The 24,555-nt window shown below is 45.2% G+C and overlaps 1 protein-coding gene and 1 long non-coding RNA gene across 2 annotated transcripts in view; one reads left to right on the forward strand and one right to left on the reverse strand.

The window, feature by feature from the left end:
• On the reverse strand, positions 1-17,898 carry sftpb (surfactant protein B). Its single transcript, XM_033013894.1, has 11 exons — positions 17,728-17,898; positions 13,159-13,289; positions 11,971-12,045; positions 11,120-11,245; positions 9,804-9,944; positions 8,025-8,105; positions 7,486-7,660; positions 4,528-4,664; positions 2,153-2,227; positions 1,723-1,833; positions 1-122 (listed from the first exon to the last, which is right to left on the reverse strand). Exons 1-11 carry the CDS (start codon positions 17,768-17,770, stop codon positions 87-89), a joined length of 1,131 nt encoding a protein of 376 aa, XP_032869785.1. The 5' UTR covers positions 17,771-17,898; the 3' UTR covers positions 1-86.
• Positions 17,834-24,555, forward strand: part of LOC116967385 — a 12,451-nt gene continuing 5,729 nt past the window's right edge. Inside the window, exon 1 of the long non-coding RNA XR_004410211.1 lies at positions 17,834-17,935. This is a non-coding gene — a long non-coding RNA (uncharacterized LOC116967385). The remainder of the gene's footprint in view (positions 17,936-24,555) is intronic.

Below are 24,555 nucleotides of genomic sequence, written 5' to 3' on the forward strand. Positions count from 1 at the left end.
TCATCATTTAACTGATCCTGAAATGGAATCACCGTTGATTTTTATTAAATTTGCTGCAGTCTTCTGCCAGAGATGCTGAATTAATTTTATAACCAGCCTTTTTCCTCACAGTATTCAGTACTCTATAAAGAAAATCAAAAATGAGATTAGTTTGAATTACGAGAAAACAGCATGCTTCATTTACCAGCCTCCTACTCTTCAAAACTCTTTCATGTTTTGTCTCATTCCTCATGCATCACCTAACCATTTCTAGAGAAAATGGACAGGTGATGTTTCAGGCGGGCTGAGTGAAGGTGTTCTGCAAAACGATCGCCCAGTCTACGTTTGGTCTTGCCCATGTATAAAAGTCCACACCTTGAACAATGGATACAGTGGATGAGGAGGTGCAAGTGAACCTCTGCCTAACCTGAAAGGACTGACGGGGTTCCTGGTCCAAGTCAAGGGAGGAGGTATGGGGACAGGTATAGCATCTCCTGCGGTTGCAGGGCAGTGATCCCGCTAACCCTTGTGGGATCAATGGATCAGGGATCAATTCTGTAGATCCCTGCTGAAATATCAGGTCTCGTCTCTGTACTCGAATAGGGATAGATAGAGGGAGTGTAGCCAATAGTAGGTCGGTGACTGGGATGGTGGGTTTGTGATACAAGATTTAGAGGGGATCGATCCTATTGAAAGGTACAAACATTGATCGGGTGTTCAGAACCATGGTCACAGTGCATACGGGGCTGGACAATTCGGACAATGATGAAGATAACATATCTTCAGAGGGGAGTGAATCTTTGGAATCTTCTATCAAATAGAACCACGGAGGCTCAGTTGTCAAGTTACCAGGGCTTGAGCACCGGAGCTACAGGGAGAGGTTGGACAGGATAGGTCTCCATTCCTTGGACCGCAGGAGGCCAAGAGGGTGATGTTATAGAGGTGGTAAAACCACAGGGGGGATTAGAGAGGTTAAATGCACAAAGTCTTTTACCTAGAGTAGAATAATCAAATGAAACAGAGCATTGGTTTAAGGTGAGAGGGGAAATATTTAATAAGAAAATTAAGGGCAATCTTTTCCACACAGAGGGTGATGAGTATATGGAACAAGGTGCCAGAGGAGGTAGTTGGCACAGGTACTACAAGACCATTTGGACAGGTACATGGATTGGAAAGGTTTAGAGGGTTATGGGTCAAAAACAGGCAGGGGGACTAGTATTGGCTAGCTTGGGCAAGTTGGGCTGAAGGGCCTGTTTCCATGCTGTATGACTGTTCAAGAGCGAGGTTGATAATTTTTTAGATAAAGGTAATCAAATAAGAAGCAGATAGAGCTGGAAATCTAAATGGCAGAGCATACTTGATGGGCCAAAGGGTCTACTTCAGCTCCAATTCTTATGAATCTGAAGTGTCATCTGTTCCTCTCCTCCAGAGATGCTGCCTGACACCGAGTTACTCCAGCACTCTGTCTATATTCAGTGAAAACCAGCATCTGCAGTTCCTTCGTACACCTTGTGTTCTTTTCTACAAATCAGAGCTTGTGTGAATTGTATTTAGATCTTTAAGTTCTAACTTGGATGGGCCGGCAATGTGAAAGGCATGCTCTCAATTCTGAATTGTGGATCCAATACAAAACTAGACACAAACAACAATCAGGCTCGAGGGTCACCCTTAATTTCTTGTCCCAATAAATCTGTACTGCTGCCATTCCCCCAACATCCCATGAAGAAATTAAGCCATACTTACTTTGCAGCGAGCAGCTATTGCTTTATCCGAGCACCAGTGTCTTGGTCCCCAGGTACAATCATTTTTTCCAAGCAGTTTTTCTGTTGTCAGTCTTACACAGAGCCTAAGTTCCTGTTAATAAATCATATACACAGCAATGTTTGCACAGCCATTCTGCCCACTCTCCCAACCTGCCCAAGTCCTTCTGCAGAGTCTGTGCTTCCTCTAAACTACCTGCCCTTGCATCTATCTTTGAATCATCTCCAAACTTGGCCACAAAGCCTTCAACTCCCTCATCAATGTGAGGATTTCCCCTTTGATACCATCAACAGCCTCACCTTCAGCACCTTAAAGCCTTTGTGAAAATCTAGATAGATAACATCCACTGACTCTCCTTTGTCTGTCTTGCCATTTACTTCCTCAAACATTAGGAGCATATCTTCACTCTTACCTTACAAATGTCCTTTGATTTATCGGGAAGCATCATTTCGAGCTGGGGTTTGTAAGCATAAACGAAGTCTTCACACTAAGGGGAGAATCAGATTAAAGCAGATAATCAGCTCTTCTGTTCTGATAGAACTAATGATTTATATTGTTGCATTGTTCTTCATATGTCTGTGAATTCCAGTACAAATGGGGGAAAATAAAAAGGACAGTTACAGTACTAATACACATAGTATGGATAGCATGGTGGGGCAGCGGTAGAGTTGCTGCCATTCAGCGGCAGAGACCCAGGTTCAATCCTGACCAGGATGCTGTGTGTGTACAGAGTTTGTACGTTCTCCCTGTGACCATGTGGGTTTTCTCGGTTTCTCCCACACTCCAAAGACGTACAAGTTTGTAGGCTAATTGGCTTTGATAAAACTGTAAGTTGTCCCTAGTGTGTAGGATAGTGTTAGTGTGCAGGATCGCTGGTTGTCGTGGACTTGGTGGGCGGTAGGGCCCCGTTTCTGCGTTGTATCTCTAAACTAAGCTAAGTAATGTCAGCACAAACTGTCATCAGTCCACCCACTCCCCCAACATCGGTCTGAAGGAGGGTCTCGACCCGCAACGTCACCCATTCCTTCTCTCCAGAGATGCTGCCTGTCCTGCTGAGTTATTCCAGCACTTTGTGTCTAATGTCAGTACAGTACAATATACTGAGAATAGTTAAACCCGGAAGAATGAACAAGGGGTGAAAATCAGTGATGTAATAACAGCTAAATAGATTCATTAATAATGAAAGACCACCAGGCATCATTGAACAAGGACTGACAAGCAAACAGATATTTGTATGATGGGTTAACCTAATGTAGTCGGGCAACAGAAGAGCCAGGAGGAGGTGGAACACCAAAGATAGACAAAATGCTGGAGTAACTCAGTGGGACAGGCAGGCAGCATCTCTGGAGAGAAGGAATGGGTGACGTTTTGGGTCGAGACCCTTCCTCAGGTGTACCAAGGTGAACTATATTCATGGAAGTTCCTAAATATTTTTATGCTTCTAAATAATATTCTTTAACATAATTTCACTTCCTTTCTTCACTTCTACTTCTGTATTCAGTTGCAACAACAAAAAAAAAAGTGGATGTACCCAACAATGCATCCTTGTAGACCAGAGATTCTCACTAAACATTTGCTTCCTCCACTGTTGTGTGAACTTCTCTTTTGAAGAAACGTTTTTCTAATATGGGAGTCGAGGCACGGCCACATTTCCTGCCCATCCCTCCTTGAACAGGTGGTGTTCTTCTGGGGTAGGTACTTCCACAATGCAGTTGTGTAGGGAGTTCCAAAACAAGGAAGGACTAGTGATTCATTTCAAAGTCCGGAGGGTTTATGGATTTAGAGGGTGGTATACCTACTGCCTCGGTTAATGTCGTTTGGATGTGGTCACAGGTTTGGGAGAGACTATTAAGCAGCATGGGCAAGTAACTGCATGGGCAAGCATTCTGTAGATGGGTCACAATGGCAGCGACAATTACTATATTACATCAGCTTCATTGGTAGTTCCGTATAAATTTAAACCTTATGCAATATTCAGAAAATATCCTTACTTCCGATCTAATAAATTCATAAGTTAGAGGAGCAGCATTAGGCCATTTGGCCCGTCAAGTCTACTCTGCCATTAATCTTTCCCTCACAACCCCATTCTCCTGCCTTCTCCCCATAACCACCGACACCCGTAATAATCAAGAATCTATTAAGGGCCTGTCCCACTGTATGAGGTAATTCAAGAGTTCTCCTGAGTTTTTCCCCCAATTCGAACTCGGAGAATGTCCTTGGCGGGTCCGTAGGAGTTTGTGGATGCCTCGAAGCGGCTTGTAATGCTAACGGTGGGTACTCGGGAAATCCGGTAAACTCGTGACATTTTTTCAACACTGAAAAATGTCCACGAGTAAAATAAACTCGATGAAAAAAAATGTTGCTTTTTACTCGTACGAGCCGCTACGAGACATCCACAAACTCACTACAGACATTCTCAGAGTTCGAATCAGGGGAAAACTCGGGAGAACTCTTGAATTACCTCGTACAGTGGGACAGGCCCTTTAATCTTTGCCTTGAAAATAACAATTGATGGCCCCCACAGCCTCCTGTGACACTGAATACATGTCCCCACTCCAGTCTTCAGACAATGCTTTGTAGCACGGAGCCCTGTGCCCCAAAACTACTGACATATCTGGTCCACCTTTTGTACAAATACAATATCTAACCAATAATGTGGACATTTGATCAGGAACATCATTTGAACAAAGGAAGAAAAGTCCAATCTGACTCATTGCTGCCCAATCAGTCCACTCTCACTCTCCACCACTGATGGAAGGCATTGTCTTCTGGATCCCCTTGACTCACCAAGAGAAAGGTCGCCCCTGACCATGAGCTGCAGGTTTTCACCATGTCTGTGCCACTCTTCTGACCAAGGGAGAGATGGTTCTCCATTTTTTCACAGACGTCACAAGTTGGTCTACCCAGTTCGTCAGTCAGTTCAGCTACATTGTGGGAGAAATTCATGTTAGACAGGGTACAGACTTTATCTGTAGACTCTAGACACTGATCCTTCTTTTTATTGCATTCCTGCAACGTTGGTAACATTCCATCACTACAACACCTTTGACACCAATGTTGTTACCTGCTGCTCAACACTGGGGAAAAAAAAAACAAATTTAGGAGAACATTTAGAGTATTAAAAAAAAAAACAGATGTTAGGACTCATTGGTCAGGCAGCATCTGTGCAGGGAAATGTCTAAATGACCTTCGTGGTCAGGACCAAAATATCACCTGTCTATTTCCATGCCCAGGGGATAGTTTTAAGGCGAGGGGGACAGAGTCAACAGCTTCAAATTCCTGGGCGTGCACATCTCTGAAGATCTCTCCTGGTCCGAGAACACTGATGCAATTATAAAGAAAGCACATCAGCGCCTCTACTTCCTGAGAAGATTACGGAGAGTCGGTTTGTCAAGGAAGACTCTCTCTAACTTCTACAGATGCACAGTAGAGAGCATGCTGACCGGTTGCATCGTGGCTTGTTTCAGCAACTTGAGCGCCCAGGAGCGGAAAAGACTACAAAAAGTAGTAAACACTGCCCAGTCCATCATCAGCTCTGACCTCCCTTCCATCGAGGGGATCTATCGCAATCGCTGCCTCAAAAAAGCTGGCAGCATCATCAAGGACCCACACCATCCTGGCCACACACTCATCTCCCCGCTACCTTCAGGTAGAAGGTACAGGAGCCTGAAGACTGCAACGTCCAGGTTCAGGAATAGCTACTTCCCCACAGCCATCAGGCTATTAAACTCAACTCAAACAAAACTCTGAACATTAATAGACCATTATCTGTTTATTTGCACTTTATCTGTTTATTTATTCATGTGTGTATATATTTATATAATGGTATATGGACACACTGATCTGTTCTGTATTCATGCCTTCTATAATCTGTTGTGCTGAAGCAAAGCAAGAATTTCATTGTCCTATCTGAGACACATGACAATAAACTCTCTTGAATCTTGAAGTTTAAAGGGGCAACTTTGTTTTACACAGAGGGTGGCAAGTGCTTAGATCACACTGCCAGGAGTGATAGTTGATGCAGATACAATACAGCGTTTAAGAGACTTCTGGATAGGCACATAGATATGCAGGGAATGGGCAGATGTGGATTATGTCCAGATAGATAAGAGATGGTCTTGGCATCATGTCTGGCGCATCATAGTGGGCCGAAGGGCCTGGTCCCGTGCTGGACTGTACTATGTGGCAGTGAACATAACATCACAAGATTTAAGTTAACTGTAGATAAGGAACAATCTCAAGTAACAATCATTGGACAGAGATTAATTTCAACAGATTGAGAGAGACTCTGGTTCCCAGGTTAAACTAAGGTAAAGATGTCGCAGATTTGGCCTATTTAAGGAAGCAAAGGTTCAGATGAGGCTCTATCCTCTATGAGGAACCAGAAGCAACAAAGAGATTCAGAGCTCCTTGGATGATGAAAGACACAGGAAATTGCAAAAGAAAAAAGTTGCTTATGAGTAGGGAACGAGAACCAGTTGATTTCAAAATAGTCGGAATGAAAACTTGAGGCAAAAGAATGTGCAAGGAAAGATTAGCTGCAAATGGGAATCTGAAGGCGTTCTAATGAGTGCATGCCTACAGAAAATTCCTTGAGAGATAGTGTATTAAAGAAAATAATGGGAGTTGACTCTGCCACAGGTTAGATGTTGTATCAGTCTTCACCAGGAATCATAAACTTGCACAGTAATAGTAATGTTGGGGGAGTCCAGATCCAGGGGCCACAGTTTAAGAATAAGCGGTAGGCCTTTAGGACTGAGATATGGAAAAACTTTTTCACCCAGAGAGTTGTGAATTTGTGGAATTCTCTCCCTCAGTGGAGGCCAATTGACTGGATGTTTTCAAGAGAGAGTTAGATGTAGCAAAGGGAATCAAGGGTTAAGGGGAAAAAAAAAAGAACAGGGTACTGATTCTGGATGATTAGCCATGATCATATTGAATGGCGGTGCTGGCTTAGAGGGCAGAATGGCCTACTCCTGCACCTATTGTCTATGATTGGATTACTTCTACACAGAGTCTTTATTTTTCAATAGACCACGATGTAACACTCAGATCTAGAAATGGAAACGCTCATCCTCAATTAAAAGATGATGAGATCACTGAACTTTACGTGCAGTTCACATAATCTGATTCATCCAGACTCCTGTATGTATATGTAGAAGACCCTGGATAAATATGACTATGAAAACTATTTAAATGAAGTTCAGCAACGTGTCCAGAGCACTTGTTGAAGAGAGATTCCAAAGGCAATCAGATCCATTAATGGGATGGAGAGGGTTCTAAAGAAATGGTCTGGAAGTAATCAAGGAATTAGTGGATTAAATCCACACCTGGAAGTGACCTCATTCACCAATCCCTCAAGGGCAAACCTTCCAAAAGCAACAATTGTGCAGATAAGTGTTGCTACCCAGGAGGGAAAGATTAGCAACAGATCGAGCCAACAATCCTCTCCTGTTCTAGGGCCACATGGAGATACAACTAAAAGCAGTTTTTTATTTTTTCCATTGGCAGATTGTCAATTTGCTACCTTTGATACCAAATGAAGAAGAGCCATTTTGTTGGGGTTACCATGTCCTAAAGATGCCCTGTGACATGAAAGGAACCAGGGTGGGTGACAGAGGGAATGGAAGAATCAACAAGACATTTGATATAAACCACAATCATCTGTCTTCACTTTTAAAAATGGTGAGCTATAAATGAGGCCACTCTATCGAGTTGTAAATGACTGGAGTTCTGGACAGTTACCTGAAGAATCGGTGAAGCAGAGTTTAAGACCAAAGCAGATAGCATTGGGCCCAAGTTGATTGAGAATCATATCAATGATTATTGCACCATCATCTTTTACAAGCTCTTTGCACTTTTCAGAATAACGTTTGGGCACGACACTGCAAATCTGATTAAGCTCTTTGAGGATGAGAGCCTGTAAATGGATAAATGATCATTTATTAACAAAGTAAGCAAAGATAGGAACCACAACAATCCTACAACTGTGTTTCAGTCCCTGCCCTTTCACAGATTGTATATTGGAGAGGACATTATCCACCCTCTCAAAGCTGTTATTTTTTTTAAATTTAAGAAAAAGCAGCTAAATCAGAAAGTTATGATGCTTGCAAACTTTGCCCCATTGTCATTATAGCAAATGGCAGTCAATGCCGATAGATCCTCAGGGTGAACGCATCGGTGATAACAGATTTAGTATCATAGAAGACAGTGAGAGAACAGCCAAGCAAACAGATACACAAGCCAAAGGTCCATCCTTATTGTTTATTTGGCAAATAACTCACCTTGGTCCGTTCCGTTGGAAGAATCTTCTCCAGTTCTTTCAAAACAAGCAGACATAACTCACACTGGGGCAGATGTTCCACCTGCAAAATAGATTTAATGGAGTTGAGATTATTCTGTACTTTAAACCATTCTTCAAAGGTACAAGTGATAGATATTATGCATCACCAACCAAGTAGAAGTCTGATACATATTACAGCATGACAACAAAACCTGATGACTCCAGTAAACTATTCCTATACACTTGAACTTAACCAAGATTCTGTTTCCGTGTTATAATCCTTTCTGAACTGCACGCACTGTACTTCCGTACTCGTGATAACAAAGCACCATTAGACCAACAGTGCATTTCAATCCCAAACTGAGAATAAATTTTCACCATTAACTAGGCTGTATTTTTCCAACCCCCCCACAATAATTATCAGTGTAACAGAGGTATTTTGTACAAACACGTTCCTATTGGAATTAGATGAAACCGTTGTATCTCATTTCACTTACCATGAATGCTTCTTCCCAATTGTTTGAGGTTATTTAGACCATCTTTGATTTAGACTCCCATGGAGTGTCACAGGTCACAAGGTCATAAGTGATAGGAGTAGAATTAGGCCATTCGGCCCATCAAGTCTACTCCACCATTCAATCATTGCTGATCTATCTCTCCCTCCTAACCTCGTTCTCCTGCCTTCTCCCCATAACCCCTGACACCTGTACTAATCAAGATTTATTCCACACTGGACTGCGGGGATGGGGCTGACCTCATTTTTCCAGCTGCAGTCAGGATCTAAACATGCGCTGGACGTATCTGTTGCATGTTTCTCAAGTAACATTGCTGCCATTTTCAGGGACAGGATCCCTCAAAGACCTTACCAACCAAGTATTTTTCAAAGCATCTGCCAACTAATAGCAGTCAATGCTACCACCATACCTTTGAAGCGCATTTAAAGATGTGCATGGTCTATGGAACTGCAAGGGCCACTGCAGCAGCTACTGACACACCCGGGCAGAGAACCGACAACCAGACCTAGCGTCATGAGGGAAACGTTTGCCATTATCATTGCGACAGCTGTCCAATGTGGTATCAATAGAAGGACAACTAAAGCATGTTTGTGGATTCAGTCTCATCTTCGATTGTGGGCGAACTTTATTGTGACTGTGTTGCTATCAATGTATCAAAACAGATCGATTCAGAACGGAGGTAGGAGCTCAAACAGCATCCAACCAGAAGCTTCTTGCACGAGTACTGGATCCCAAAGCAGAATCCTGCACGTTTTACCATTACCATTCTTATCGAGTCCACATCACAAGATTACCCTTCTCGGCATCTACAGACAATGGCATCTTGTGCTTCTTGTGCGTGGTGGTGGAAAGATTGGAAGAACCAGGGCTGTGACCCGGGCGTGCGCTCTCTCCTTGACCCCACCATTAAACCAAGGGATCAAAAAAACAAACTCGGATCAGTCAACATGTGTGGAGGCAAAGCTACTGACATGGAGAGGACACCCAGGAAGAATGGTTACCATTTGAGTGACCCGTTTAAGAATAGGGAGAGAAAATAAGTCATCATTGGTCCTCAGGTATGTGTCCAATCAATGATCACCATTCATAGTGGTCAGGTAACTATCCCTACACTGAACGCAGCCTAGATTGCCCGCTCTAATCTTGCCCATCGAGTTTGGACTCAGAACCTCTCTGCTCCAGAAATCAGAAATGCTTCCTTCCCTCCCTCCCACTCTGCAGCCGTTGCTGAAAGTCCAGGTGTGCAACCTGTGGAATGATCTTACCTGCCGCTTTATTTCTGTTTGTTGCCGAAGATAGATGTTGTGGCTCGGTTCAAGCTCGCGGACGGCATTGGATTCCTCAACGTCCTCATCGCCTGTCGGCATGGCGACACACAGAGCAGCACACAATGTCGCAGGATCTTTCTGTGACACAAAGCACAGGATACACATGAAACACAAGCCGACACTTACAACCCATCTCCTCAGCTCTGGCTGATCCACTGTGTAACTTTCTGTAAATTCTAGAAACAGGCAGCTGGACTGAGAACAAGTCACTTTGCAGAATCTTCCTTCCCAATTAGTTTTTCTCAGTCCCAGGAATTAACATGGATTTCCAGTGACTTGGTGTAATTAATTGTGATGTCTTTCTTACATCACAAGACAGAATAAATGGAAAAACACTTTCAGTCTTCCTTCACATTTTTAGATATTTAAAAAAAAAATTCAGAACTGCCAAATCTATCCAAGATCTTAATTGAGAACAATGAAACGTGGAAGTGGGTAGGTTTGATTCCGTTTAGAGACAGCATGGAAACCAGTCGGTCTAGACTGATCACCAACCACCCGTTCACACCTGTTCTGTGTTATCTACTCCCTACACGCAAGGGGCAATGTGCAGCAGCCTATTAAACTAAACACACGCACCTTTGAGGTGTGGGAGGATATCCGAGCACCCAGAGAAAACCCACGCGGTCACAGGGAGAAACTGCAAACTCCACACAGACAGCACCCAAGATCAGGATGGAACCCGGGTCTCTGGCGCTGTGAGGCAGTGGCTCTAACAGCAGCGCCGGCCACTTCAAATAATTACATTTTAAGCTTTTTAAGGGAGATAAAAATGCTGGAGAAACTCAGCGGGTGAGGCAGCATCTATTGAGCGAAGGAAAAGGTGACGTTTCAGGTCGAGACCCTTCTTCAAACTGACGAGGGCTTTTAATGTTATTTAACAACTGATATTCATTTATTTTGATATTGATCCCCAGCGATGGAGGGATCCTAACCCTAACCTTGGCCAGAAGATCACAAAATTAAATTGCAAACACAAAATGTCTACTATTCAAAACGAAAAGTAATATTTAACTAACTGATGTAGCAGCAGCTACAGAAAAATCTCTCAAAAATAGCAGCAATTTGTTGCATCTTCTAGTTCCTCACGCCCACATCATTTACATCTAAAATAGCTTAAAGTTCCGCTTTCATCCTTAACTGCAACAGTAAAACCTGAAGTGAAAGTAAAGTAGTAATTATAGGAGAAGCAGAATTAGACTTGTTCTCGTTCATGTTGCCACTACACGCATCATCCACAAACAGTTACTCACCAGTTCATTCTTCATGAAATCAATTACCAAGGGAAGAAAAGCATGGACATATGTCGTACACTTGTCAGATAACGGCTTGGATGGGATCAGGGAACAGATTTTGAGTAAGACAGCGTTGAAATCGTCCTGCAAAATAGATAGGAACTGGGTGAGCAGCACGCAGACTGCAATATGGGAAACATGCATCAAACAGTCATAACTAAATATACACAGAGTGCTGGAGTAACTCAGCAGGTCAGGCAGCATCTGTGGAGAACATGGATAGGTGACGTTTCACAGAGTGCTGGAGTAACGCAGCGGGTCAGGCAGCATCTCAAGAGAAAAGGAATAGGTGATGTTTTGGGCCGAGACCCTTCTTCAGACTCGACCCGAAGGGTCCCAACCTGAAATGCCACCCATCCTATTTCTCTGGAGTTGCTGCCTGAGATGCTGAGTTACTCCAGCACTTTGGTTTAAACCAGTATCTGTAGTTCTCCGTTTCTACAAAACTAATGAGGAATCGCTGATAAATCTACAGCAGGGTTTTAGTCTTGCTAGTAGGTTTATTTGGAGCAGAAAGATTCTTGCCCATGACAGATCGGTTTACCGCTGGCTCCCAAGAAGCCTGGCCTGCTCTGGAATACTGTTACTATGTCCAGTTCACTTATCAGAGTAGTATATCCATTTTCTGATCTGATCCGTACCCTTTCATACCTGTAGTTTCCCTCTCCCCTCACTCTCAGTCCCCCTCCCCACCCCCAGCTGCATTCTCCCCGCCCCCACCTCCCCACCTGCATTCTCCCCATCCCACCTGCATTCTCACCGCCCCAACCTGCCCCACAGGAGCTGTGGAACGATTCAGGTAGACATACTTGCACAGACTTGTTCTCCACCACCTTGTCGACCGCTGCGGCCAGTTCCTTACACATGGTACATGGGTTTAACTCCTAAAGGAAAGATAAGCAGCATGAATCTTGGCACCTTGTGAAATATGAAGGTGTGTGGGATATGGTTTTGCAAATGCTGAGAGATCATGTTAAAGAGGTTAAACTATTCACTTGATTCTCTGTCCTTCCCCCATCCCACACAACTTGTTTCCTTAGTCACAGTTCCAAAATACTGAAAACATCAAAACTGCCCACCAGTTTGCAGACATTGACAACCAGAGTGATTTGACAACCCCTAATCTACACATCGTTCTAGTAAACCTCTTCTGTATCTTCTCCAAAGCCTCCAGATCCTTCCTGGAATGGGGTAGCCAGAAGAGTACCCCACCAGAAACACAGAGAGGGGGTGGTGGGGGGTTGGGGGTCAGGGAGAGTACGATGTATGTTTTGTTGATATTCAAGCCTGCACCAGAAAAAGTGAAGTGAGAAAGATTTCCATTGTGTAGCAATGTAGACTTCGTTATTACTTCACTAAATCTGTTCTGGACAAAAACATGAGGCTAAAACTGTAGATCGTTGCTCAAATAGGAAATTTCTACATTAGAAAATGTACTTTATATTAGCACGTTATTTTAATTTCAACACTGTTACTTCATCAGTGTTGCAACATCTTCAGCAGAGTTGTGTCCTTCCCATTTCCTCATAATTCAGAGCTCTGTGGAGCAAAACTCCACAATTTTCTCACACACAGAGGTTGCTGTGAACAGTAATTATATTTCAAAAATATTTCATTGACCGCAGAATATTTTACTGTTGGAAACTGGTGCAACTCAAATAAAAATATCCTACTTGGTTCTTCTGAAGAATGAAGGAAGATTGTAGAGAAACCAAGTGTTTGCTACAGATTGTGAAGGGCTTGCGTATAAAGGCAGGTCTGGATGAGCTTGTGTCTAGCCAGGATTAATTAAAGGCAGCCAACATCCAGTGATTCACTCAGATCCATTACAGAGTACAAATCTCACCAACCCAAGGACACATTGATGGCAAGCTTGAACTTGAAGAGATGAGAAGGCACTAGCGATTATGAATCAGTCACTGATACCAAAGATGGGTCATCTCCTGCTATGGATTGTACAAAGGAACCCTCTTGCATCCATGATGCTTCATACTCACCCCTTTTGATTCGGCCCATTTGGTATCCAAACACTTAATTAACGAGCCACACTCTATGGCAGTCTTCAGGTCCTTGCACTTAGTCTCACTGTCATGAGGACACGACAAGCTCGTCTCAGGACGGACCAGAACTGGGAAATAATAAACCAGAGTCATTACCTCACACAAAGCAACAGAGTCTTTATCCTCCAACTCACACCCTGTGATGAAAGGTGTAGGAAAGAACTGCAGATGCTGGTTTAAATCAAAAGGTAGACACAAAATGTTGGAGTAACTCAGCAGGACAGGCAGCATCTCTGGAGAAGGAATGGGTGACGTTTTGGATCAAGACCTTTCTTCAGTCTGACATGAAACGTCACCCATTCTTTCTCTCCAGAGATGCTGTCTGTCCCGCTGAGTTACTCCAGCATTTTGTGTCTACCCGGTGATGAAAAGATCAATTCATGTTCTGGTGCAGTTTTATTGACATTTGGCCTCAACCAATGTCCTGTGTGCGCATCTGGATCTCCAGTTCCTTCCTACACAGAATAATTACTTTGCCAGTCTCAGTCTCACTGCCACAATGGACAGAAGACCTCAGAGGAACTTCCCAACCCTTGTTTCTTGACTCGGGAGCTGCGGACTCCGGCTGCGGGAGACGGTTGATCAGGAGGTCCAGGCCGCTGAGGAGGAGGATGTTCACCGTCGGGGTTCGGCGTCGGCATTCCACCAGCCCGGCGTGAGGGCCTGAACATCGGGCCACTCGGGGCGGCGACTGCGGGTGCTAGGAAGGCCTCGACCACGAGTGAACATCTGGGAAGAACGGAGGGGAGGCTGGCTGGACTATGGTGCCTTCCTCACCTTGGTGCGACTGTGTTATGTTGTGTCGTGGACTTTCAGTGTTTGTGCTTTTTTTAAAATTCTATTTTATTTTTAATATGTTTTATTATTTATTATTATTTTTTATTTTTTATTTTTATTTTTATGATACTGCCTGTAAGGGAAATTCATTTCGTTGTCTCTAATTGAGACAATGACAATAAATTTGAATACAATACAATACGAATACAAAAGTATTCTGCTGATTTACAATTGAAATTCTGAAAATTCCTTTGAATTGCAGCAGCAGGAAATGCAAGCCCACAAGCTGACAGGTAGAATGTTTTCCACCACTCATCCAGAAGCTGACAGGTAGAATGTTGTCCCCCCACTGCACTAGTTTCCCATTGATTCCCCAATCTCACAAAGCTGGGGCCAGGGTGCATCGCAGAATACCCGAGTTACTTTGGCGTGTCAAGTTAGGTCTTTATTCTTTGGAGCGCAGAAGGTTAAGGGGGGACTTGATAGAGGTCTTTAAAATGATGAGAGGGATAGACAGAGTTGACGTGGATAAGCTTTTCCCATTGAGAGTAGGGAAGATTCAAACAAGAGGACATGACTTGAGAATAAAGGGACAGAAGTTTAGGGGTAACATGAGGGGGAACTTCTTTACTCAGAGTGGTAGCTGTGTGGAATGAGCTTCCAGTGGAAGTGGTGGAGGCAGGTTCGATTTTATCATTTAAAAATTAATTGGATAGGTATATGGACGGGAAAGGAATGGTGGGTAGATGGGACGAGGGGAGAATAAGTGTTCGGCACGGACTAGAAGGGCCGAGATGGCCCGTTTTCCATGCTGTAATTGTTATATGGTTATATGGTGTCATCATCTCCAGTATGCATGTCCATTAAGCAGCCTATGCGCGCAAGTGTGGAATTGGGAACCTTACTCTCCATCCTAAAGTTTGACCAATATTTATCCCCAATCACAGATTCTGGTTATAGAATCATTGAGTGATGAGCCCTTCGACCCAACTCCTCCCACATATCTACCTACACTCATCCCATTGAGTTGCACTTGGGGCATATCCCAGTAAACCTTTCCTACCTATGTACATATCCAATGTATTTTAAATGTTACAATTTTACCTGCCTCTACCACTTCCTTCTCTTAACCCACCAAAAAAGACAGTGCCCATCTACCCTATCTATGTCACTTCTAATGTCATCAACCTCTATAAAGGTTGCCCCTCATCCAAACACTCCACTTGGTTAATTCTCAGACTGCTGTTGCGTGACCTTGGCTGCCACGTTTCCCCACTACTTGGGTGTCAGGAATGGGATGAGAAAGGCGTCATATAAATGCAGCTACCCCAGGCTCCCAACACATTGCCAGCACCACGTTAGGCAAGGCAGTCACTCCAATGTGTGACGTTTCTACAGGAAAGTTGGCAGTCACTGCAATGTGTGATGTTTCTACAACAAAAGTGCTGGAGTAACTCAGTAAGAAAAAGAGTCCCGACTCGAAATAGACAATAGGTGCACGAGTAGGCCATTCGGCCCTTCAAAATGTTGCCGTTGCATCTCCCCCAGAGAGAGCCTTACCCACTGAGTCACTGTGTTTCTCATTGCAGTAGAGGTCTGGTTTTGCAAGGTCTGCACTATCACAATACAGCTTTATTGATTAATTGCATTATCAATGCATCATTTCACTACCACGACCATTCCATTTCCACAACCACAGGAGTCTTACTAAATAATTCATATTTTCTTTATATATCCATCCACAGACGGCTGTGGAGGCCAAGTCAGTGGATATTTTTAAGACAGAGATAGATATATTCTTGATTTGTATAGGTGTCAGAGGTTATAGGGAGAAGGCAGGAGAATGGGGTTAGGAGGGAGAGATAGATCATATCTCGGAGGATTTGTCCTGGTCCCTCAACACCTCCAAGCTGATCAAAAAGGCGCAGCAGCGCCTTTACTTCCTGAGGAGGCTCAAGAAAGCCCACCTGTCCCCCCAGATACTGACCAACTTCTACCGCTGTACCATCGAGAGCATCCTGACCACCTGCTTCACGGTATGGTACAGCAGCTGCACTGTTGCGGACAGGAAGGCACTACAACGGGTGGTGAAAACCGCTCAGCACATCATCGGTGCCCCGCTCCCTGCCATGGATGCCCTCCACCGAAAACGGTGTCTGAGACGGGCTGGGAAGATCATTAAAGACCCCTCCCACCCCAACCATGGACTGTTTGCCCTCCTCCCATTAGGGAGGCGGTACAGGAGCCTCAGGTCTCATACCAGTAGGATGAGGAACAGCTTCTACAATTATACCATCACATTGCTGAACTCGGAGTCCCGCCGATAGATTTCTCCGGTCCCTCCGTCCCCATTGTTTAATTATTCTGTATTTTTGATTATTCTGTATCTTCTTTTTTTTAATATCTATATTGCCTACTACTACGGACTGACGCAAAACTGCATTTCGTTGTACCCATACTCAGTATTTGTGCAATGACATTAAAGTTGAATTGAATTGAAAGGCGTAGTAGACTTGATGGGCCGAATAGTCTAATTCTACTCCTATCACTTATGACCTTATCCTTTCAATCAATATCTTAAACATATTGAAATGTCGATGAAATGCGAAAGAAAACAGCAAAATGAAGGTATGGAGTTAATGGAATTGTTGAGAGCTGGCACAGACAGGATGGGCTGAATGGTCTCCAACAACAGGGGTTCCCGACCTGTTTTGTCCCATTTACTCCCTGGCAACTTTAATAGCACATAACAATGTTATTTCACTTATTTATGAACGACAAATGATGAACAGATATATATATCGAACGTATATCAGAACCAAACACAGTCAGTCAATGAGAACAAATATGTACAGATCCAGAATCAACAAAATTACCCCCTGGGTGGGCGAAATTTACCCCAGGTTGGGAACCCTTGTTCTACAGCATAAGGCAAACATGAAAAGAATCTATGAGATACTGGTGATAGACACTAAATGCTGGGGTAACGCAGCGGGCCAGACACTATCTCTGGAGAGAAGGAATGGGTGGCGTTTTGGGTCGAGACCCTTCTACTGTCTAACAGATACTAGTAGTTGACACCCATGGTACTGTACACACACAATGGCAGATATAAAACTGGTTTAACAAAGGAACGATCTAGAGCTCATAGGGCAGACCATGGAGAGGTGGAATGAACCAGGAAGTGAAACAGTTTAATGGACAGCTCCCGCTTCGTGATTATTAAACTCCACATTTAGAGGAGCAGAGTAACTGCGGATTAGATTCTAGTGAAGATCCCACAGCTCAAAGGGCAGAGAAGCTGGAATCACAGAGCCGGTATACTGGGAGTCAGTCCGTGAAGCGACCCATAGAGAGGGGGTCCCAGACACGGGCAACACAAGGGGGGTCCACTGGGCGACATGAATCCACGTCGAGGGGGTGATGTGAGTCGGGGAACCAGCGCTGTGTTGTCATCAATGCGGAGGCGACAGGAGCGGGGAGAATGTGACCCAGAGTCCCGCAACCCCCCAGCACGGTAACTACCCCCCACCCCCAGCCCGCGGTCGGGCAACACAACGCACTGACTCACAGCCGCCAGATATCCACAAGGGCGAGCGGGGTGAGAGCAGGACATCTCCAGACCCGGGGCCACAGCCCGAGACACTGACTGACGGCAACTCAATCACCCCCCCCTTGTCCCCCCTGAACCACCACCCCTGTACCCCGCCTTCACCCCCTTATACCCACCTGGTGACAGACACAGGACGGCGAGGATAATCAGGGCAGCCATCTCCGCTCCGGGAACCCAGGACACTCTCCCCGACACAGACACCGACACAGATACCCCGACCTTGCCTCCGCGCCGCTGTAAATAAGCGCTGGTGCCGCCGGGCTCGGCCTATTAGCACAAGGACGCGCCCCTCCCGGGTTGTGTCATCTCATCTCAGCGCTCTGCGTCACATCTTGTCCAGCCCAGCCCAGCTCAATCCAGCCCCAGCCCCAGCCCCAGCCCAGCCCAGCCCAGCTCATCCCAGCTCATCCCAGCCCATCCCAGCCCAATTCCCATCCCCAGCCCAGCCCAATTCCCAGCCCAGCCCAGCTCATCCCAGCCCAGCCCAGCCCCAGCCCAGCCCAACCCAGCCCCAGCCCAGCCCCAGCCCAGCTCAATCCCAGCCCCATAGAAACATAGAAATTAGGTGCAGGAGTAGGCCATTCGGCCCTTCGAGCCTGCACCGCCATTCAATATGATCATGGCTGATCATCCAACTCAGTATCCCGTACCTGCCTTCTCTCCATACCCTCTGATCCCCTTAGCCACAAGGGCCACATCTAACTCCCTCTTAAATATAGCCAATGAACTGGCCTCGACTACCCTCTGTGGCAGAGAGTTCCAGAGATTCACCACTCTCTGTGTGAAAAAAGTTCTTCTCATCTCGGTTTTAAAGGATTTCCCCCTTATCCTTAAGCTGTGACCCCTTGTCCTGGACTTCCCCAACATCGGAAGCAATCTTCTTGCATCTAGCCTGTCCAACCCCTTAAGAATTTTGTAAGTTTCTATAAGATCCCCTCTCAATCTCCTAAATTCTAGAGAGTATAAACCAAGTCTATCCAGTCTTTCTTCATAAGACAATCCTGACATCCCAGGAATCAGTCTGGTGAACCTTCTCTGCACTCCCTCTATGGCAATAATGTCCTTCCTCAGATTTGGAGACCATAACTGTACGCAATACTCCAGGTGTGGTCTCACCAAGACCCTGTACAACTGCAGTAGAACCTCCCTGCTCCTATACTCAAATCCTTTTGCTATGAAAGCTAACATACCATTCGCTTTCTTCACTGCCTGCTGCACCTGCATGCCCACTTTCAATGACTGGTGTACCATGACACCCAGGTCTCGCTGCATCTCCCCTTTTCCTAGTCGGCCACCATTTAGATAATAGTTTGCTTTCCTGTTTTTGCCACCAAAATGGATAACCTCACATTTATCCACATGATACTGCATCTGCCAAACATTTGCCCACTCACCCAGCCTATCCAAGTCACCTTGCAGTCTCCTAGCATCCTCCTCACAGCTAACACTGCCCCCCAGCTTAGTGTCACCTGCAAACTTGGAGATATTGCCTTCAATTCCCTCATCCAGATCATTAATATATATTGTAAATAGCTGGGGTCCCAGCACTGAGCCTTGCGGTACCCCACTAGTCACTGCCTGCCATTGTGAAAAGGACCTGTTTACTCCTACTCTTTGCTTCCTGTTTGCCAGCCAGTTCTCTATCCACATCAATACTGAACCCCCAATGCCGTGTGCTTTAAGTTTGTATACTAATCTCTTATGTGGGACTTTGTCGAAAGCCTTCTGGAAGTCCAGATACACCACATCCACTGGTTCTCCCTTATCCACGCTACTAGTTACATCCTCGAAAAATTCTATAAGATTCGTCAGACATGATTTACCTTTTGTAAATCCATGCTGACTTTGTCCAATGATTTCACCACTTTCCAAATGTGCTGCTATCCCATCTTTAATAACTGACTCTAGCAGTTTCCCCACTACCGATGTTAGACTAACTGGTCTGTAATTCCCCGTTTTCTCTCTCCCTCCCTTCTTAAAAAGTGGGGTTACGTTTGCTACCCGCCAATCCTCAGGAACCTACTCCAGAATCTAAAGAGTTTTGAAAGATTATTACTAATGCATCCACTATTTCTGGAGCTACTTCCTTAAGTACTCTGGGATGCAGCCTATCTGGCCCTGGGGATTTATCGGCCTTTAATCCATTCAATTTACCCAACACCACTTCCCGGCTAACCTGGATTTCACTCAATTCCTCCAACTCCTTTGACCCGCGGTCCCCTGCTATTTCCGGCAGATTATTTATGTCTTCCTTAGTGAAGACGGAACCAAAGTAGTTATTCAATTGGTCCGCCATATCCTTGTTCCCCATGATCAACTCACCTGTTTCTGACTGCAAGGGACCTACATTTGTTTTAACTAATCTCTTTCTTTTCACATATCTATAAAAACTTTTGCAGTCAGTTTTTATGTTCCCTGCCAGTTTTCTTTCATAATCTATTTTTCCTTTCCTAATTAAGCCCTTTGTCCTCCTCTGCTGGTCTCTGAATTTCTCCCAGTCCTCCGGTATGCTGCTTTTTCTGGCTAATTTGTACGCATCATCCTTCGCTTTGATACTATCCCTGATTTCCCTTGTTATCCACGGATGCACTACCTTCCCTGATTTATTCTTTTGCCAAACTGGGATGAACAATTTTTGTAGTTCATCCATGCAGTCTTTAAATGTCTTCCATTGCATATCCACCGTCAACCCTTTTAGAATTAATTGCCAGTCAATCTTGGCCAATTCACGTCTCATACCCTCAAAGTTACCTTTCTTTAAGTTCAGAACCATTGTTTCTGAATTAACAATGTCACTCTCCATCCTAATGAAGAACTCAACCATATTATGGTCACTCTTGCCCAAGGGGGCACGTACAACAAGACTGCTAACTAACCCTTCCTCATTACTCAATACCCAGTCTAAAATAGCCTGCTCTCTCGTTGGTTCCTCTACATGTTGATTTAGATAACTATCCCGCATACATTCCAAGAAATCCTCTTCCTCAGCACCCCTGCCAATTTGATTCACCCAATCTATATGTAGATTGAAGTCACCCATTATAACGGTTTTGCCTTTGTCGCACGCATTTCTAATTTCCTGTTTGATACCATCTCCAACTTCACTACTACTGTTAGGTGGCCTGTACACAACACCCACCAGCGTTTTCTGCCCCTTAGTGTTTCGCAGCTCTACCCATACCGATTCCACATCCTCCAAACTAATGTCCTTCCTTTCCATTGCGTTAATCTCCTCTCTAACCTGCAACGCTACCCCACCTCCTTTTCCTTTCTCTCTATCCCTCCTGAATATTGAATATCCCTGGATGTTCAGCTCCCAGCCTTGGTCACCCTGGAGCCATGTCTCTGTGATCCCAACTATATCATAGTCATTAATAGCTATCTGCACATTCAACTCATCCACCTTATTACGAATGCTCCTTGCATTGAGACACAAAGCCTTCAGGCTTGTTTTTACAACACTCTTACCCCTTATACAATTATGCTGAAATGTGGCCCTTTCTGATTTTTGCCCTGGTTTTGTCTGCCTGCCACTTTTGCTTTTCACCTTGCTACCATCCCAGCCCAATTCCTATCCCCAGCCCAGCCCAATTCCCAGCCCAGCCCAGCTCATCCCAGCCCAGCCCCAGCCCCAGCCCAGCTCATTCCAGCCCCAGCCCCAGCCCAGCCCAGCTCATTCCAGCTCAGCCCAATTCCCATCCCAGCCCAGCTCATCCCCTCCCCAGCCCAGCCCCACCTGTCCCAGCCCCACCCCCATTCCCATTCCCCTCCCCACCCATCCCATCACATCTTCACCCTCACTCCACCCCATCCCATCCCATGTATAAACTATGTAGGAAGGAACTACAGATGCTGGTTTACACCAAAGATAGAGACAAAATGCTGGTCTGTCCCGAAATGTCACCCATTCCTTCTATCCAGAGATGCTGCCTGTCCCTCTGAGTTACTCCAGCTTTTTGTGTCTGAATAAATATGTCTGGTTCTTTGGTCAGCCACCTTCAGTCTTCGTCCTTTGTTCTTGACCATTCCGTTAACATAAACAGATACATCCCGTGGAGAAATAGGGAACTGCAGATGCTGGTTTACCAAAAAAAAAGAGACCAAGTAGTGGGGTAACTCAGCAGGTCAGGCAGCATCTGAGGAGAACATGGATAGGTGAAATGTGTGGGAAGGAACTGCAGATGCTGGTTTACACCGAAGATAGACACAAAATGCTGGAGTAACTCAGCAGGACAGGCAGCATCTCTGGAGAGAAGGAATGGGTGACATTTCGGGTCGAGACCCTTCTTCAGATCCAGAGATGCTGCCTGTCCCGCTGAATTACTCCAGCATTTTGTGTCTATCTTCAGTGCAGTTCCTCCCTACACATGGAAGGTGACGTTTCCAATCTTGTGTCTTGTTCATTCCATAGACTTTGCTTTCATGACTTTAAATCCCTCTATCAGATCTCGTGGTGTGGATGTGTTCTGTGGTCCCACTAAAGCCTATTTATCTTTCCCAAAGTGTGGCATTCAGAGCTGGACACAATTCTCCAACTGCGACTGAACCAGAGGTCCATCATGTGTTGGAAGGAACTGCAGGTCAGGCAGCATCTGTGGAAAGGAAAGAGAAAGAGGAACAGAATTAACGTTTCATGTTGACGCCCATTCAGAGGTCTGTGTTCTTGTATTTCTTCCTTGCGGAATAACCTGTTGACTTGCTGTTTAAACTATGACATAGGAGCAGGATTAGGCCATTCGGCCCATTGAGTCTACTCTGCCATTCAATCATGGCTGATCTATCTTTCCCCCTCAACCCCATTCTCCTGGCTTCTCCCTGTAACCTTTGACACCCTTACTAATCAAGAACCTATCAATTTCTGTTTTAAAAATACCCAGACTTGGCCTCCACCGCCGTCTGTGGCAATGAATTCCGCAGATTCACCACCCTCTGGCTAAAGAAATTTCTCCTCATCTCCCATCACCACTGTAAAGGCATGTTGTATATGGTTAGTCTGTGTCTGGTTGTAGACTCTTACTGAATAGTGAAAGGCCAGGACAGAGTGGATGTGGAGAGGATGTTTCCACTTGTGGGAGTGTCTTGGACCAGAGGCTATAGCCTCAGAATAAAAGGATGTACCTTTAGATAGGAGATGAGGAGAAATGTATTGAGACAAAGGGTGGTGAATCTATGGAATTAATTGCCACAGACGGCCATCAATGGATATTTTTAAGGCAGAGATTGACAGAATCTTGGTACGGGTGTCAGGGGATAAGGGTAGAAGGCAGGAGAATGGGGTTGAGCGGGAAAGATTGGTCAGCCATGATTGAATGGCGGGGAAGACCTGACTGGCCAAATGTCCTCATTCTGTTCACAGAACATATGGACTCTCCCACCGCTGGAAACATCCTCTCCACATCCACTCCATCTGGGCTTTTCAGTGGTGAACATTGACCACTTGGGAAGGTGAGAAGATGGTCAGGGGTCTCGGGGATGCCTGCACCCCAGGACAGGGGTCTCGGGGATGCCTGCACCCCAGGACAGGGGTCTCGGGGATGCCTGCACCCCAGGACAGGGGTCTCGGGGATGCCTGCACCCCAGGACGGGGGTCTCGGGGATGCCTGCACCCCAGGACAGGGGTCTCGGGGATGCCTGCACCCCAGGGTTGAGTCACTGCCTCTCTGTTGGAGGACAAAGGACCATCTTGGTTTCTGGTAGACAAAAATGCTGGAGAAACTCAGCGGGTTAGTTATTTCCTTCGTTCCATAGATGCTGCCGCACACGCTGAGTTTCTCCAGCATTTTTGTCTACCTTCGATTTTCCAGCATCTGCAGTTCCTTCTTGAACATCTTGGTTTCTGGGTTGTGATCTTCCTGCCATTGGTGCGGGCTGCTTGGAAAACGTGAACACAAGACTGAGTCTGTAAAGACAGATATCTTGTCTCTCTTGCAGTTAGTTATTATTCTCATTAATACATTCCTCTTACCCAGAGAACAAACCTCAGATCACTCTGTGCTCCACTCAATTCTGACCCTGTCTGGTTTGGAGTTGCCAATAGTGTTGGTCATGTCAGTGAGGGATAATCTGTCACCCATTCCATACATTTGTTCTTTATTCCAACTGTTCTGGGACCTCAAAAGGACACCAAGTGCTGGAGGAACACAGCGGGTTAAGCAGCATCTCTGGAGAACATGGATAGGTGACGCTTTGTGTCGAGACCGTTCCTCAGTCTCGACCTGAAACATCACCTATCCATGCTCTCCAGAGATGCTGCCTGACCCGCTGACTTCCTCCAGCACTAGGTGTCCTTTTGTGCATTAACCAGCATGTTTGTTTATGTTCTGGGATCTCACCAATTGGATTCTGGCCTCCACTGTGGTATTTGAAACCCAATAATAATCCTGCCCTTTAATGCTGAATAGAACGTTTGTAGTCACAGTGGCTGCAGTCTGTGTACTGATGCTCCTGCTTCAACCTGCAGGTACATTAAGTAATGCACTAGACAACTCATTTCCCTCCGAGACAGCCAGTGACCAAAAAATAAACACATCTACTATCCACCTCATTGGGGTCCCTTGGACTATCTTTGATTGGACTTTAAAAGGTAGACAAAAATGCTGGAGAAACTCAGCGGGTGCAGCAGCATCTATGGAGTGAAGGAAATAGGTAATATTTCGGGCCGAAACCCTTCTTCAGACTTTGATTGGGCTTTAAGATTTGATTTGGGACGACAGATGGCACAATGGGCTAAGTGTTCGGCTGGCAACCGGAAGGTAGCTGGTTCGAATCCCGCTTGGAGTGCATACTGTCGTTGTGTCCTTGGGCAAGGCACTTCACCCACCTTTGCCTGTGTGTGTCCTTGGGCAAGACACTTCACCCACCTTTGCCTGTGTGTGTGGATGTAATTATGTGAAGCACTTTGGGGTCAATGCAAGTTGACTAAAAATGTGCTATATAAATAAAGA

The sequence above is a fragment of the Amblyraja radiata genome, chromosome 39 (genome assembly GCF_010909765.2).
Source record: "Amblyraja radiata isolate CabotCenter1 chromosome 39, sAmbRad1.1.pri, whole genome shotgun sequence".
NCBI classification, from domain to species: Eukaryota; Metazoa; Chordata; class Chondrichthyes; order Rajiformes; family Rajidae; genus Amblyraja; species Amblyraja radiata.